The 18,395-nt window shown below is 36.4% G+C and overlaps 1 protein-coding gene across 1 annotated transcript in view; it reads left to right on the forward strand.

The window, feature by feature from the left end:
• Nucleotides 1-18,395, forward strand: part of UMAD1 (UBAP1-MVB12-associated (UMA) domain containing 1) — an 80,060-nt gene that overhangs the window by 4,916 nt on the left and 56,749 nt on the right. Inside the window, exon 2 of the mRNA XM_082754848.1 lies at nucleotides 701-813. Within this exon, the coding sequence (XP_082610974.1) occupies nucleotides 732-813 (82 nt within the window). The 5' untranslated portion in view covers nucleotides 701-731. The remainder of the gene's footprint in view (nucleotides 1-700; nucleotides 814-18,395) is intronic.

The raw sequence follows: 18,395 nt of genomic DNA on the forward strand, positions 1-18,395 counted from the left end.
GTCATAGTTCTTACCCAGTTTGGAAGATTATGAATTATTGAGTGAATTACTGTTATGAAAAACTGCTCAATCCTGTTACAGTTTCTTTTAAGGGAATTAGTGTTAACTTAATCAAATGCACCAAAATGTTAAGCTGTCTGTAGGTTTACAAACTTGAAAAATGAAAATGGATATTTGCAGATATTGTGTATTTTGTTGTTGTTGTTTTATATTTATAACTGATGCACAGATGCTTAAGACTGAGTATCTACTGTAATTTACTTCATTCAAGTACTGCTGCATTATGAAGTTGCATTTCCTATAGGATTGTGTTTTGGGCTTCCAAGTTTAAGAACTTGAGAACTAACTACAGTTAGTTTGTGTAACAACAGTTTGAAGTAGCAGAAGAACACTCAAAAGTGCTTGGTAAAAGCTTACAGTAGTTTCCTTCTTTTACTTTCCCTTAGAAAGATTGAGATTTTTTTTAATAGTTCTACTCCATAAATTCATAGAAGGGCCTTTTGTAATTTATTCTTTTTGCTTATTGAAGTCGATTGCTACATTAACAAGGTACTCTGTCTGATGTGCAAATGCCTGATACTTCAACTCTGTTAATAGAGATTTAGCTGTGTTATCATGTATTTTGCATTCAGAGTGGTGTGAACTTCTTATGCTATTCTGCTATCTTGTATTTACTTAACGTGTATTGTCTTCGTTTTAGATAACAACTTAGAGGAAGAAAAAAAGAGGCTATGTTCAGCTTCTTCCGAAAAAGTCAAGATTCAAAGAAGATTGCAGTGCCAGAGAGAGAAGCAGATGGATTTGTTATTGTGGGTAAGTGATGCTTCTGTATGAAATGATTCTTGTCATCTTTGAAATGTGTAAAGAGGTCTTTGAGATGCTTAGATCAAATAAAAAGAGTTAAAAGAAGCCATGACAAAAATTACTCAGAATTCTTACTGTTCCTGAAGGAGTTTATATGCCTACCCTCATTATACAGACTAAATAGCTGAAACTTTGTTTCTTCATGGTGTTTTCTGAATAGGTGCAAACTCTTATTCAGGATCACTGAAAATGCAATTTTGTATTTTCCTTTCATATTATAAACAAGGAGATGTTATTTCCTTACAGAGCAAGAAACTTCAAAGTTGATGCTTCTAGCTTTATGGTTAGGGTTAAAAATATATCATTGCAGCTGTTAGATGACTTTCTTTATTAGTTTCCGTCCTTTTGGTGTTACCCCAAATGTCTTTTTATATTAGAAGGCAAGATGAGTGGTTCTAATTCAGAATGTGACTTTTGATTAGTTTAAAACCCTAAACTGATTTATTTTCATCAAAGTCTTTATGTTACTCAAAACTTAATCTCGAGTGTGTTCACCTGTGAACTGGCCAAATCTGCAGCTTTAGGTAAGCTCTTTCACAGTCCTGTAGGATGGCTCAAGCATGCAGGGGATACAGAAATTATTGTTGCCAAGCTGCAACTGATCCTTTCCATTTTTTCTTCTTTTGAAAAATAGAGTTTTCCTCCTTGTAAAACTATCATCATTAATACTCAGTTTCTGCTGCTTTAATTTACTGAGTTCTTGTCAGGAATCTTGCAGTGTTTACCTATGCAAATGTTGCTTGAGCATTCTGAAATCGAGAGAGCTGCTGGATTATCAAAATCTAATAATACGAGAGACTACTGGAACTCATTCTTAGGAGAGCTTACTTACATCCTTTGTAATAGTTTTCCATTAAAATAAATATCCCCAACTATCAACCAGTTGTTAAAATAGATCTGATTTCACATGTGACTCTGTGTTTTGATGTCTACATCAAATTGCTCCAACACTTTCACTCTGGAAAGGTGGAAGGGGATACACCATTATCCCGCAAAATTTGGAGGCTATTTAGAGCTTCAGATTGTGTAATAGGCAGAGAGATCTGCATCCAAAGATTGCTTATGTGCCACAACTGCTGGTCCCGATTCTGTTTTTAATTTAGCTTTGTTCCTTTTTCCTTAAATGCTCTCAGTGACTATTTAAATTTTGAAGAATTATCAATTATGCTTTAATTTTCTGTTATTTCTATTTACTATTTTTTTGTTTGGACAGCAATTAATTTTGCAGACCATGATGAAATAGACTGTCTATTCATCCTAACTTCTACTTGGCAAAAGAATTACTGTCAGTCTCACCAGTTGAGCACATTGTCTTGCTGTGTACAGACAGTTGCAGAATTAAGTACATGTAAGTAGATATGTAGAAGTTTTGTTTGTCTACGAATAGTGGCAGTCCAAAAACCATAGCTATTCTGCAAGTTTGTTTTTTCTTGCTCAGATGGGAGGTATTGAAACTTTTTAAAATTCATATGTAAGTGTTCTAGAACACCACCACTAAAAGTCTTCAGCTAATCTCAGCAGTAGTTTAAGGACAGCCATCTTTTGAACTGCACTTCCAGGTTGTTAATGTGAATACCGCTTTAGGCAGTGAACAGTGTCAAAGGGAGGTAAGAATTAAGTTTTGTATATTTTAGGTTGGTTCCTAAATCCAGTCTTTCATTCAAAGCATATAAGAACAAAAAGCCTCGTTCACTAATACTCTGTGGACAAGTGAGGAAGTTCTTTGCTTCTCTTTCATGGAGAAAAAAGAAGAGAAAAATACATCTTCAGGGGATGCTTTCTCCTGATTTCCACTCTTGTAATAAGGAGAAGCTTGTCTGTTACAAGTTCCTTGCAAGGCTGTTCATACCATGCACCACTAATAAGGGCATTAAGGAATCTTACTGGGGGTCTCAAAGAGACTTATCAAGAAATAATCAAATGCTGTGTCCTTTACAAGTATAAAATAAGTCTATATAATAATGTAATTAGAGTACTTGGCATCCCAATTCAGTGTAGATAAAATTAACGATATGTAATTATTTTCTCTCTGTATCATCTGATTTTTGAAAATGGGGGAAAGAGATTTGATGGTTTATTGAGAAAGTACCACCAGAGCTATCCCCTGTGAAATCTTGAGGATATTTTTTGCTTTTTTTTTTCTTAACTTCTCCAAGTGCTGTTATGTGTTTCAATATTTTAAAAATATACTTGTAGAATATTTATATATTTGGAATTTCAATATCTGAATTAAATTCTTCTAGTAGAAGGACAACTCATAAAAACATCAGAAGCAACAAAAATCAACTTTGCAGCATAGTAACTCAAAGAAATTCTGTATTTTAATTTTAGGGAGAAATCTGCCTACAGAGGAGCTAAGAAAAAAATTATTGACTCATTCTCTACAAAATAAATATAAAATATAATTTTAACAACAGAAACTGAAGCATTTTTATGCCTGATTACCAGTTCACCCATTTTCCAGATGCTGGTCGTCTCATCTCTTTGTGAATCTGAAAAAGTGATGCTTGTTTTGAAACAAGCACAGCTATTATTCTGAAAAATATGAGATACGCACAGCACATGCAATTGATTTTGAACCGTGAATCAAACATAGAGGTATGAAAAATGTTTCAAGGGTTTGTCTGATCATCGCAAATTGCTTTTCAAGTTAATGTTCTGAATGCCATTGTTTGTTTTGAGTTAGCTTAGGGTTCTTGAAGAGTAGCTGTTTTTTAAAGATCTTTTTTGGCTTTTATTACACACATTCCAGTCCATCATCCATTCTTATTATTGATAGCCATGTAGAAGAAATATTAGTACTAGTGCATTGGTTTGACACACAGCTGAAAATCTCCCATCAGATATCAAAGATGCACGTGATTGGTACTCCTATTATCAGTCAAAGATCAGGAATTGGAGAATTGAGGCAGCAGTGCTGTTTCTGTGTGTTTTTTTGGCAAGACAATCAGAAGCTCTGCAAACATCCACATAATGCTGATGGTTCTGCTGTGATGGGTGGTGAGAGTTTTTTTGTTAGTTTGAAGACAACTGAAATCGTACTTGTTTCAGGATATTGTTCTGCACGTTCTCTTAAAAAACTACTGCTAACTGTTCATTTTGTTTTCAGATTTATTTTAAGTTGCTGATGTGCAGGGTCTTAATTACTCTTGCAGCAAAATTAGAAATAAGCCAGTGTTCAGGAGCAGCAAGGGCGGCTGCTCCATAAGGCAGGTAAGCCTGCAGCCAGCAAAGGTGATGAGAGGACAGGCAGGCACGGGCAGAGACCTCACCAAGGAGGGGCATAGCCCCATGCTGCCTAAACAAGGAGACCAAAACATCTCTAAGCTGTGGGAAAAATCCTGGTCCACATCCTTTCATTCTGCTACATCAGTGCCATCCATGGGCACGGACAGCCAAACCCATGGAGCTGGGGAAGAGGCTGCAGAGCCTGATGGGTGCACTTGGGGCTGGACAGAGTTGACTTCCTAGTATTTGGAGGAGCTCTTTGACAGTTCCCAGTTTCGAGTCTGCTTTATCTATTTTTATTGTGTTTTGAAGACCGTTCTGTTTCATGGATTTAAGAGTTGTTTTATTGTTTTGTTTTGTTTCAGGGGACTTTTTATGTGGCAAATTGGAATGGAGTAAGTGGCTTGGAGAAATAGTTCAGTTGCTGATACTGATAAGCCTGATTTGTAAAAGTATCTAACTTTTAGGGACTATTATTGCACCTGACTGTCACCTAGAGGTCTTTTTTTGAGGTCAAACTATTCCGTTGTAGAATTTTTCAAAGATACAAGAGTAAGTATTCAAGGAAAAAATGGCAAGGCATGGGATTCTCAACGGAGTGGAATTACTGTCACAGTCACAGAGAAGTTATGATCATGACGAGAAGGGTTGGTAGGAACTTCGAGAAGACAGGTCTGTTCTATAAGCCTACCTTTTCCCGACTGCCTTCTAGATTCTTGGAGGCCATGCAGAAATAGCAAACAACTTTTGGATTAATACCTGTTTATTATGTTTATCATTACTAGAGTAAGCGTGATTTTTGCCTGTTACTTTTCCTCTAAAAAGAATACAAGTAGTCACACCAAAAAAAAAAAAAAAAAAAGATTTCAAAACACTTTTGCCACTAAGGAGGAGGACTTGTGATATTTAAGTGAATCCAGGTGCATTGAATGTACCTTCAGTTTCACTGTTCCTGTCTAAAGAGAAGGAGTTCAACAACACAAGTGTGGTCAGACTTGCAACTAGTTTGATAAATTATGATAGCAGATATTCTTATGTCCAAATTTTGGTTGTCAGTTATGACTTCCTATCTTAACCCAATCTCTGCAAAGCAATCATACTTTGGTTTTATCTGCAGTGAAGTACTTGAACCTTCCTCTGATATATTCAGAATGTATATTACTGAGTTAATTCAGTATTATAACTCCTTTTATATGGACTTATCCTCATCTGTAGGCAGAAGCATCATCATTTAGCTATGAGACTGTGAAAGGTATGATTTACAGCCACCTGAATGTTTCCCTGTGTTAACCGTAGTTACATTGCAAATTAATATCCTTAAATCAGGAAGTCTTCTGTACCAGAGATATAAAATAGTAAAATGATTGACACCAGTCAGTCTTTAGTTTTGGAAAACAGAAAAACTATGTTTTTTTGTAGAGTAATATTGCATATATTGTTTCTCTCGTCATTTCTGTGTTTCCATTAATTTAATCTACATATGGATATTTTTTGGGGTACTCTACTTTGGAATGAAGAACTGGTTAAATTGCACATTTGAATTAAGGGACACCCATGTTGTCACTCAATGTGTAAATATGTCTTAAAATAAAATCTGTATTGTTTACATGTTGTTCTTAGTAAAATAGATCTCTACATACATGTTGAAGATCTTAAATTTTTGCTTCTGAGAAAAATCTGCAGTTTTAAAATTTTCAAGAGTGAACGTATTATGACAGAGAAATATACTGACCCTTCCAAATAAAAGGACTACCTCCATACTATTTTATTAGTACAATTCAAATAGTTTTTTGGCTTTTCCTGTGTGTATGTATACCTCAGAGATGAAATGCATCAAGAAAGATCTGTAAGATCTTGGTGTTGCTGCTGCTGTTTGGTTTCTATGAGTTGGTAGTGACATGTAGTAGATTCCTGTGAATCTCTACACTGTTTTTTTCATTAATATTTGAAGAGCTTTTAGTGGCACTAGTAAGGAAGGCTGGGATGCTGCAGTGTTTTAAAATATACTATTACATTTAAGAAATGCACAAGGCTTTGTACCAGTTGGAAAAAAGCAGTGGCTCACAGTCCTCTTTCTGCATCAGTAGGCTTATGTTACATTTTTTTATACGAGTGTTTGTGTATCTCTTTCCAATGTTGCAGTTTTCCAAAAAAAATAAAATAAAATAAAAAAATAAAAAAGCTGCCATTTCTTTTTTTTTCCTTTTTTTTTTTTTTTTTTTTTTTGTTTAGGTTTAAAACATTTAATACTAATTTTACAATAATCTGAGATTTTAGGGAATTCTATATAATATTTCATATGTGTTAACTTACACCAAGGTAAGTGATTGCTTTGGTGCACTCCAAGAAGTTGCTGTATTAAGTGACCTATTTCTTGAACTTCTGCTTTTTGGATTTTATACTTAAAAATAATTAGCTCATCTGGGCACTGAATTTTCTAGTTAGAGTTGACTGAAAAGAGAGGAGAGAAGAATTCAGAAAGAGAAGAAACAGTCCTCTCCTGTTACTGATCTTTAGCTGCATACAGAGGTAATGGCTACCCTCCATTCAGTAATGAAGTCAAACTAATCCTCCTGGGTACTGATTTTTTCACAAAAACAAACTGCGTTTTTCCATAGTACCGCTAGATGGTGATTGCTCTTGTATTCAGTAGTTGTAGTGCTTTTCTCTGTCTCGCTCATACGCCCGCGCGCGTGCACACAAAGTCGAGTAGTAGTAATTATCAGTACACCATTTTATTAGACTGTAGGTTTTCATCAGATTTATAAAAAGCTTTTAAAAACCTAATATCAAATTTATAATGGCATTCCAAAATAATAAAAATAATGAAGCTTGAAATGTTGACAGCATGTATCTAGATGTTGGCTTGTAATTCCTTCCAAGCAGATCTGTTGAGGCCCATGTGGGACCTAAATAACACAAAGAAGTAAATTTGCATATTTTACAGCAGGGGGAAAAACAGAATGCAAAAACATGAATAATTAGGAGCACAAGCTTCATGCTATATTAATACTGTTGAAAAGCATGTGTTGATTGTATTCTGAAAGCCAGTAGTGATTTGGTTGAGTGAACTCAGTCAGCATCTCTTATGCAGATTAAAGGAACTGGGTTACAGAACAACCGAAATTCATTGTTTTGCTGCATAAGTAGGTATATTTCTTAAAGGAAATATTTTTTCCTAGACGCTGTACAGTGCAGAAAATCTTTTTTTTTAATGCCTCATCAAAGTGGATTTTTCTGTCAACAAAGGACTGTTGGATTGTTCATTTACTGGTGTACTTCTAGATTTTAAAATAGTTTTCTCAGTCACAGATCAGATGTTAGAATGTTTAGCACTTTAGTGTACATGACCTACTTTTCATTTCATTACATTTTTCTTTGCTTTCCTAGGCTTGAGACCGTATAAACACAATTATGATATGTATTTGATTTTTTAATTTAAATTTGCAAAAATGCCTTTCTTTAAATGTTAGCATACAGATGAATTTTGAGTATGAATAATGCAAATCAATGTATTTATGTTTGTTGGTTACAATGAAAGATATATAACATACTTTTTATGATAAAAATGCTTTAAAATGGTAAAAAGGCATTAACACATTTTTTTTTTTCTTTGATGGTTAGGCTAAATGCTGTCTTGGCCCCTTTATTCACAGCTATATTAAAGTTATCTCATTCTGAATTTGACTAAAGGAAGGAGAAAAGAAAGAAGATAAATACTTCTTGTTTAACTCTTATAGCAGTTTTATTCCTGGGGAGGAAAAAATAAGTTTAAATATTTGCTGGTGTATTAGAGGTAATTATTTTGAGGTTTTAAGATAGATGAAATTGCACAGAAACAAACATTTTTAATCAGTCTTTTAAGTACATATTCTTAATTTGCATAACCAAAGGAGGAAAATGGTAAAATGTACCAGTCTTCTTAGAAATTGATGTAATTGTAAGAGGTTAAAGAGGCATCTGGCAAAAGGTTGTTTTGAGGTCACACATGCATCTGACAGTTTGCTGCCAGCCCACTAAGAAAATATTGGTTGGAGTTGTGTTCCTGTTTTTCATATTAACTGCCTTCTGACTTGATATATAATAGTCACCTTCTAAGTGTGCAGGTCTCCAAAGTGCTCCTGAGAGGTTTGTTCCTACTGATTGTAAAACTTGAAAATAGTGATGGAAGCAGAATATGCTAAGAAAATCCCCTTCCCCCAGCCCCTTTTACTCCCCCCTCACTTATCCTCAGGAAAGATCTGGGCATTCCTTGGACTTGACAGTCCCGCAGCGATGTATTTACATAGTTGTCCTCATGTTCTTTAACCCTTGTTCATAGTGTTCTGTTCGCTTCTGACACCTGGATTCTGACAATTTTACTCCCATACATAGTACAATGATACTAAGTATGTAGCGCCTCAGTCTGGTGACGCTGGTCTGTGTAGCGTTCTTGAAGCAATGTGTGGTTGGAATATAAGAAAGGAAAATCCTGGCTGCTTATTGTAAGAACAGCAAAATGTAGAGTAAAAGTAGGGATTTTCAAATGCTGGCTGTAAACTTTATTTCCCAACTTATGCTCGTCCTTATATCGATTCTAGCAGCAGAAACTTCTTTATGATGTTATGAAAATTGTTCAGGATCTGTAGGAAAATGAGGTTTGGACTAAAAAAGGCATAAGACAAACTTACAGCTCGGCTAACTGAAAAACAGAGTGCTGGAAAATGTATTCCAGGAGTGTAAGTTGCTATCCTGGCAAATGATAAATTCACGTTGGAGTCTGTCTTTTAGCAATTTACAGCATAGTTAGAACATCATTCTTTCCAAAGAGAGCCCTAGTCATTAGCCCATGCAATCACTGTCTGTCTGGTTGAAGTCATTCAGCCTTACACAGATGTTAACCACTGTTAATTTTCTCCAAAGGAAATGTCACGTTGAGCTGATTTTACACACGTCCCCTCCTATCTCTGGTAAATGTTTTGGTGCATTTTTTCAGTAGATGAAGAAAAGATACCAAACTGTAGACTGTTTACCTCTGTTTATCTGAGAGACGTGAGAGCCTGAGAGACATTGTCTTATTTTTATGTGTTTTTATTTTTTTATTTAGGTAATTTAAAGGAACTCAAACAGTTTACCTTCTGTGTTTCACAAATGTTTCAGGTCACTTACATTGTAGGCATCCATGTGAAAGGTGACTTGTTACCTTGTGCATAAAGGTGTTTTTTCCCTAGCTGCTCTTTCTTGATACACTAGTTAGAACCTTTCAGTAAGGGCCAAAGAAATTAAAGGATATGGATGATTTATCCAGGCAATTGTTTTGCACTTCAGCACTATTTCATCTACTTTTGCCATTACATATCTTTGGTGTTTGCCAAAAATGTAATGTACTTTCTGATCTCTGCTCATGCAGACGAATGATCTTCAGCTTCTTCATGCTGCTTTCCCCCAGCAATTGAGGGCTGCACAGAGTCAGTTCTGAAATTATTCTCTCTTCTATCCGCCAGAAGTAAGCTTTTGCTCACAACATTGACCAGGGATTACTATATGGATAATATCCCCAGCTAGATTTTTGTTTGTTTGTTTTGGGAGCGTGTGTGATCATGATCACTTCACTTTATGATTTTTGCATGTTTAAATAAATTATTCTTGTAATGCTACCACTGTTATGAGGATATCCTGTGACATGATATAAAAAAAAAAAAAAAAGTTTAAAAAAAAAAGAGTGGGGGTGTGTGGAATGAGGGAGTAAAAGGCCTTCCTAAAGTTGTGGGCTGCCTTGGGACAGAACGAGCAATTTGAAAAGTTTGTGTAGTGTTTCTGTAATAATTAGCACACAGTTTCATGTTGTTATAGTTAACTGTGTTGATCACAGGCTGCAATCACAATCTTAATTTTGTATATTGGTTCCTCAGTTTAAGCTTGGTAACTTGCTACAAAAGCTGTGTGTGTGGCAAAAATGATGATGGGACAGAAAATCATGCAAAAGCTTAAGTCAGTTGAAGTCAGGAATATTGTTAGGATGTGAATGTCTCTGCTTTGACCCTTTCTCAGCAGTTGTGATAAATGTGGGACTTTAAATACACTCAGCACATATGTACAGCCTTTTATGTCTTTGTTTTTTTTTGTGCTGGTGTGGTGTTTTTTGTTTGTTTGTTTTTGTCAGGGCATCTAGGTGAATCTGGATTTCTGTATTTTGTCTAGGAGAATGAGTACAAACTGTGGAGAGAGCTCTCATAGCCAGTATTAGTAAGCTGTCAGTTGTGAGGGTGTCTTTTGGTTTGTTCTGGTGTTTTCTTTTTGTTTTCTTCCAGTTATGCCCAGATTAATGATGAGGTCTTTAGCATCTGACCACCATTAAACACATACAAATTCACATTTCTTTTTCCAAACAGGCAAACTTCCTTAAAATGATTCAGAGTCCCAGGCCTATCCTGGGAAAGGCTGGGGGGGAGGCAGGGAGAGGATTTTTCCTGACAGACTGTATCATTCCAAAGCTCTTTCTGCTCAGACCTGTCTAGACCAGGAATATACTGCAGTTGCTCAGGAGTTCAAGCTCATAGCTTTCCTGTTCCAGGGTGAGTAAGGGGGAGGAACAACATAAACCCCCTGGGATTACTTTTTATCCTTTTTTAATTTTGTATGTGTTTTTTTTTTTTTTTTTTTTTTTTTTTTTTTTTTTTTGAGATGGAGAGAATGGCAATTCATGGCTATTTCTTTGCCTTTTTTTTTTTTTTTAAAGGAAACCTGCCTAAATTTCTTCAGAATGATTTCATGTTTGGTTCTTGCAGCTGGGGAAGGCTACAACAAAAGAAGATTTGATTTACAAAAGCATTACCATAGCTGTTGTAGCAGAAAGTAGTCGGTATTATCTTTAAAACATGGATATTAAGTACACATACCAGTGCACACTTTATTAGGATAGAGAATAAGGAGAGAGATTTGTTTTTTTCCTAGAACTATTTTCTTTTACTAACTCACAAATTAAGTCAACACAGTTATGAGGAAGTGCACAAGGAGGAGCTTTGCTAAGATTTAAAGGAAATTGGATATACTGACTCAAGTTGAATATAAACTTCATATTTCTTCATATATAGAAGAATATAAACTTCATATATTCATATGTATATACAGACTCTGAACTTACAAAAATTTACTCCTGCTTTACTGCTCTGTGAGCTAGCGCTGAGACCCAGAAAGAAGCCACACAGAGTTTCCAACTTGTGCATTTTGTTATAGAAAATTAGGAAAGAGTGAGCTGATAAATTGAATTAAATGTCTCTGAAATTCAGCTTACAGAATGTTTTGAGCATATTTGCCTAAAATGACCCACTAACCAAGGAGTAAGCTTGAATTCTTGGTATGCTCTGGAGCTAAAGTGTTAGAATCAAGGCACCGTACATCAGGCACATCTGTACACTTGATTCAAAACCAAAAGCTGAAGTTACAGAATGTTCTTCTTGAAATGCATTTGGTGTGTATTTGTGCTTATTCAAGCATTCATCCAAGAAGTAGGAGACCTCAAAATCTAGTTTTGCATGGGCTTAGCACGTTGTCTAGCATCAAAGTCTAAAACAGCCCAGAAGGGAGGACAACCACTGTTTATTCTGGCTGCATAGTGGTTCTACTTCAATAATGCACAATGTAGGAACTTCTCTGATACTGCATAACTCATTGAGCTGCAGCGATATCAGAGTAGGGAAACTGGAATAGTGGTCTCTGCTCCCTAGCCGGTGTATGTTGTAATTTTTGTTTTCTTTAATTGAGATGACAAAAGATTAAAAACAAAAAGACCATAAAACAGTGTGAAGAGACATTAACGTGTTGCCATCTTTTAGGCATCAGGCTCTTGGCCCCTTTCTGGCTTGGTTCAACTCTGTCCAAGGTGACCATTCCTTTCTGTGTGAGCCAGGTCCAGCCTCTAATGGAAGGGGAAAAAGGTGCCCCAAGCAAATTCAAGTATAGGTGGCCAGGAGGGCTCTTTGTGATGGGCAGGACCCTGAATACCTTCAGACTGTGGGGCCCAAATCTCATGTTCATTGCATCTAGGGTGGGCCGGTTAGGAAGTGAGGAGAAAAGTGAGATGTGCTCTGGTTTCCCCTGTTTGTTTTTCAGGAAAAAAAAAAAAAAAAAGTGCTGGTTATGCTTGCAGTGTGCCACAAGGGAGGCAAGGCGAGGCAGGAGTTAAGCTGCTTCCCGGTCAGATCCAGGACACTTCTGTTCATGTGCAGAAGCTACAGCTAATGAATTTAGATATGTAATTCCTTTTGTGGCTTGAGACAGCTGCATTTTTTGATTATTGTTTTGGATATGCCTTTCCAGACATCATACCCATCCTAATCTTGTTGTTGATAGCAAAATATGCGTACTGTGTGAAGATAATGAGTTGTGGTTTGTTATAATACGCTTTTGATTTTAAATAGAATTTGACTACAGTTTAGTACTATATCAGATCTTTGCTATTAGACTAAATTACCATTTTAGAAATATTAAGAAAATATGAGGAGAAAAAAGGGGGAGAACTTTAAGCAAAACAATTGAAGATCATACTTTTTGGCAACTTGTCACAGCCTTAAGCTGGGAGGTGTGTTGCAGGCACAGGTTTTGAGCAGCAGAGCTCCTCTGGGCTCCCTCTGCTGCCAGCACTGAGACCTGACCAGTGTGGACCTTTTTCAGCTCCATGGGGGACTGGGGCTGACAACACTGGCTTGTAAAAGAAATGGGGTTGTCTTCTCTTTAAATCAAACAAATAAATAAGTAAAAGCTGTCTGCCACATTCTTGTTCTATGTGTGATTGTAAGAAGTTATTGAATATTTTACATTTTGAAGTTCTCAGTAAATATTATTTCTCTGCATGTATATATATATATATTTTAAGCCTGAAGCAGGCAGTACTGCTGTGGAAATTGGTTTAAAATAGAACAGGGCTTTTCCCTGTTAATAAGGGTCTGGAGCACAAGTCTTATGAGGGGCAGTTGAGGGAACTGGGGTTGTTTAGTCTGGAGAAGAGGAGGCTCAGGGGAGACCTCATTGCTCTCTACAACTACCTGAAAGCAAGGTGTGGGGAGCTGGGGGTCGGCCTCTTCTCACAGGTAACTAGGAATAAGATTGGAGGGAATGGCTTCGAGTTGTGCCAGGGGAGGTTCAGGTTGGAAATGAGGAGACATTTCTGCTCAGAAAGAGCAGTCAGGCATTGGGACGGGTTGCCCAGGTAGACTCACTGTCCCTGGGCGTGGTCAAGGAAATGTTGGATGTGGTGCTTAGGGATGTGGTTTAGTGGATGGCATTGGTGGTAGGGGGATGGTTGGATCAGACAATCTTGGAGGTCTTTTCCAACCATTACGACTCCATGATATTCTCCTGATACCTTTCACTGGTTGAGCAAGAGAAGCTTAACCTTAAGCAGGTATCTTTCAGCTGCCCATCTTATTCACTTACCTTCTTAGCAGCTACACTTGAGCAATAAATGCTTTCTTTTATAGCCTCTCTTTGATAAATCGGATGGAAAGCTAAAGATGTTCATGTTGTTCTTTTGTGTTCTCATTTGAGAAGGCGTGGTATGTGTGTTTTTGCCTACTACCTCCCTTGTCTCCTCTCCCACCCTCTCCCTTGGGTCCAGTGAAACTTCCGAATCCTCTGCATGTTCCTGGCAGCATCAGACATCTGTTTGCTTACAGTCTGTACCTAAAGTCAATGAACTTCATGTGCAGAGGATAAATTACAAAGTTAAGGCCTTTCTGGTGAGAACATGTCTAGGCACTTCTGATCTAGACTCTGAAGATCAACCTTAATGTGGGATAGAAACCACATGTTATTAGGGGCTCTTACTTCAAAACCTCTCTTTCCGCTCTGCTACTGATAGCTTTTCTCAAATATACCCTCTGTTATCTTTGCCAAATGGAGAACAACCAACAATTAATTTTGTTGTCTTGTCTGTGTGACTTAAAATAACAGAAGTGCTCACATGTGACATTTGGAGTGTTAAGGGCCAGCCTGTCAATCTAATGTGTCAAAGTCCAGTGTGTTCAGCCCCTTTTGAAAGGACTGAAAGGATGATGTGCCACTACGATGACCTGCAAGCAGATGATAGCTGGTATACTGTGGGGATGTTATTTGACTTCTGCTCATAGTTCTACTCTGTGAGTGTGTCTCATGTGTTTTTTGTTACTGTTAAACCACCCAGAAGAACAGAACTGGTGTTGAAATTAAAAAACAAAAACAAACAAAAAAAGAGCAGTTGGTGGGGACTTGGGGTATATTCTTTAAGATAATTAAACAGATAAATGCAATATAAACTGCATCCAGAAATAATCTGCAAGCTAGAACAGAATGTAACATTGTCCTTGTCCTCCTTTTCTCCCTCCAAAACACCCAGTGCTTCTAGCTGGGATGCCATATTCAGAATTAGAAATTGAAGGCCCTGTATGAAACGTAGTTGCTTTAGTACAATGTGCAGGTATTTAGAATAAGTAATATGACCCTCACTGCTTTAGAAATGTGCTGAATTGCTAGTCAAGTGCATTTAGTATTTCCAGTTGTTGAAATCCTCTCTACTTTTAAATATTTCAAGTTTCTGGTATATTTATTAAAGACAGTTAAAAGAGTCTTGGATTGTATATTTGTCAGACAAAATGCATCTAAAGGAACATGTATAACCTATATATATATATATATGCACACATTACATTTTATGGGATATTAGTTAATACAAAATAATTTTCCTCCTTAAATGGAAGCATGTCTTGACATCTTATTTGTACTTACTGAAGCACCATTAAGCTAAGCATGATGGACTCTCACTGAGGTATCTAGTGAAGAAACTTGGGGACAGTTTGTATATTCCCTTGAAACCTTAAAAAACATGTGTATTGAGGGTCATGGTCATGTCTCTTGCCTTCTTGCTCTCCCAAGTTGGATTTATATGCAATTATTTTTGTTGGTTGAGCTCTTGGGATTCTCTTGGTGGTGACAGTAAGCCATGATACAGTTATGAGGGAAATGTTTGGATGTTTTGGATCTTGATGTAAGTTTTGATGTAGATGGGTTGAATAAATATAGCTTGAATAACTATAAATTAAGTAAACAGCGTTATGGATGGGGGAGGCTACGTTATATTTAGTTTGATGTAAACTGAGTGTCTGGTTACCTTTTTCCCCCTAAAATCAGCCCATATTTTAGCACTGAACGATAATTGTTGCCTTTATTTTCATGTTTTACAAAATACAGAGGAAATATTACACTGTGGAATTAATTCTTAATGAATGTTACTAAAATTTTGCTGCACTACCTGCTTCTGAACAAAATATTTTTAGTGCATTAAATGTATATGGTTTTCAGCGGCCAATCTGAATTTAATGAATTGTTTTCATCACAGTGAATTGAAGAAGTAGCTTCAATTAAAACAAGTGTGTGCACTGGAGATGATTTTGGTGTAGTATTGAAAAGATCAAAGTTAAATTCTAAGTTGATCAAGTGAAGCAGAGTTTCACAGTTCCTGAATTTTTGCTGTTAGATCTCCCATTGAACACCCTCAAACAGTCAAATAACAGGTAAGCAGAGTAGAAAAAGACAAATGGTAAATATCTGGTCCAGTTTCACAACACCATTTCTTTCTGGCATTCACTGGAAGAATACCAGGATGTAGGGAGGATTAGTATCATCCATGGTCATGCCCTCTTGACAGAGGGGAATTTCAGAGCATTAAACATTGCATATAATGGAACTACTGCAATTAAATTGTAGATGCTCTGTAAATGCCTTGGAACATGAGATGAAATGGGGAAGGGACCAAGTATGTCTTTAATTTACCCTTGAACTAACCAGATTCAGGTGGCCTGTCCGCTAGATTAGTTTGTCCATGTAAATTAGAGTGCCCTTCTGCCCCTAAACCTAACAAATTTTAAAATGAATAGGTAGACAAGTAGAAAAAACATAACTTACAAAAGACATAATGCAAAGTATTAGCTATCCCTGTTCAGAATTCATCTTCTGGTGCTCAAAAGACTTAAATCTTAGAGTAATGAATAACTCTTGGCCAGATTCCAGACATTTGGAGGGAAACTTTAGGTTATAATTATGTTTTACAGCTTCTTTTAATTAAAAAAAAAATACAAAACAACTCCATGCTGCCAAGAATTTACTTTGTATTTAAGTGCTTTCGTTAAAATAAATGTTGTACCATTGTGGAAATTTAGTTCTTAAGGAAATGAATATAATTGTTTGTAGTTTTTATATGTGAATATATTCTGCAGAGATATGTGATTATCTATGCAAATTGTTAGTTTTGAGATCTGGTCACAGCAAAGTTGTTTTTCCCTGTGTAAACTGAAAGTAGTGTTAGTGTACTTTCTAGTGAGGTTTCCTACTAGTTTTTGCACTGGATATAAGTTGAAAGCTGATGACATCTATTTTGTATGCAGCTGTCTGTGCATTTTCAGTATAGGAGGAAATACAATCAGTTCTACATGACTGGATTACTAGAAATAGTTCTAGAAAATACCTTCATTTCCTCTCCAGATTTATTTTTGTCATATGCATTACTGACTCTTTAAAAATCTGTGTGATGTAATGAAAGTTGAGTATGATATATTTATTTTAAACATTTGAAGTTATGGCACAGAATGGTGCCTGTGCCCAAGAAAAATAGTAACAAAATAAAGTGTGTCTTATCTGAAAAAAAAAAAAAAAAAGGGCATGCTTTGCTCATTGGTTTTTAGGGAGGTAAAGAATTTACTTATCATAGATCAGTCATGATCTTTGGCCTTAAAAAAAATGAATAGTTTTTTTGGTAACAGTTCACTTCTGCATTGATGGAAAAAAATATCAGTCTTAGTTTTTCTTTCCAGAGGAAGCTAATTAAATAAAAATATAAATATATATATATATATATATATATTTACAGTATTTCTAACTTACTATTTATTTCTAGGTGTAAAAATTGAAGTTCTAATAGGATAGTTATGCTCTTTAAATGTATCATCATCTACTAAACTTGTGGCTTGCAGGCTTCTAACTAGGTAAGAAAATTATGCATTCTGTGAGTCAAATGAGTGCTCTACAATGAAATAAATATATAATGCCTCCAAAAGTAAAAACTTTTCAAAATAACTGCTAGTTGCATCACGAGCAAAACCAATATAGTCTGGCCTCCTGTGGCTTTGTTACATGCTAGCCTTAGCTAGCATGTAACTTCTTTTTCTCCCGCAGTCCCATCATTTCAGTCATGAAGCTGTCCTTTAACTCTGGCCTTACCGCATGGCAAGAACTGGCACTCTGGAGACAAGTTAGTGTGCTTGTCCGAAGTCATGCAGTCATGCATCTCAGCCGGCACTCTCATCCTGGCAGAATGCTTAGCTCTGGGCTGCTGGTGGGCGACAAAGGCCTTGAGAGGCAGCGTGCAGTCGTGCAACCCTTGCCTGTGCTGAGCTGGTTTAGCAGCTCTATTTTAGAGACCTTCCTGAGGCTTAATTGACTCAGGTCAATGATCATAAAGTTATTAATGAGTAACGAAGGAAAACAGGCCATGCAACTGCAAAAGCCTATTTTTTTTTTTTGTACCTGTGAAAGGGTATTGTTATTCTAAACTAACCTTTTATTTTAGAAATAATTTCCAACCTTTAAAAATTTTTTTCATTTGTTGCAACATTTACATAAAACTTTATTAAAACTAGGAAAAATCTTAAACTTTGACTAGCTGCTGTTATTTTTCTTTTAAAATGGAGTGGTTCAGCACTGTTTTTTATTGTGCAGTGTTGTGCATATATACAAGACTAGGTAGTTAAGGTTTACAAAAACTGAAGTGTCTGCAGCTCAGCTGGTTTCACAGCACAATTGCAGTCTTGCTATACTGTAACTGTTTTGGTTTGGTATGGTGTTTATTTTATTATTGTTATTATTATTTTTTGATTTAGAATAGAACAACAGTTCAGTTGGAAGGGCCACACAAAGACCATGGAGTCTCTGCCCGACCCCTCCAGGACTGACCATAAGCAGAAGCGTGTCACCGAGGGCATTGTCCAAACGTCCCTTGAGCACTGACAGGCACGGGGCACCACCCATCACGACGCCTGTTCTGTTTGTTTGTCTGGAATTATCAGATTTGTTTTTTTTACACCCTAGGGTGGGAAATTGTTAAGAGATTCCTTGAAGGAAAAGTGCTAGAATGTGCAGCTCTTAGCATGGTCTGCCAGTGTGCAGAAGACATTTGTTCCCATTCCCTACTATCTCCATCAGGGAGACTAAAATTCTGTTCACATCACTTCATAAGTTCTGCAGCTTTTTACCCCACATTTAATCTTTTTTTTTTTTTTTTTTTTTTTGTGGTGTTA

The sequence above is a fragment of the Aythya marila genome (assembly GCF_965140915.1).
Source record: "Aythya marila genome assembly, chromosome: 2".
NCBI lineage: Eukaryota > Metazoa > Chordata > Aves > Anseriformes > Anatidae > Aythya > Aythya marila.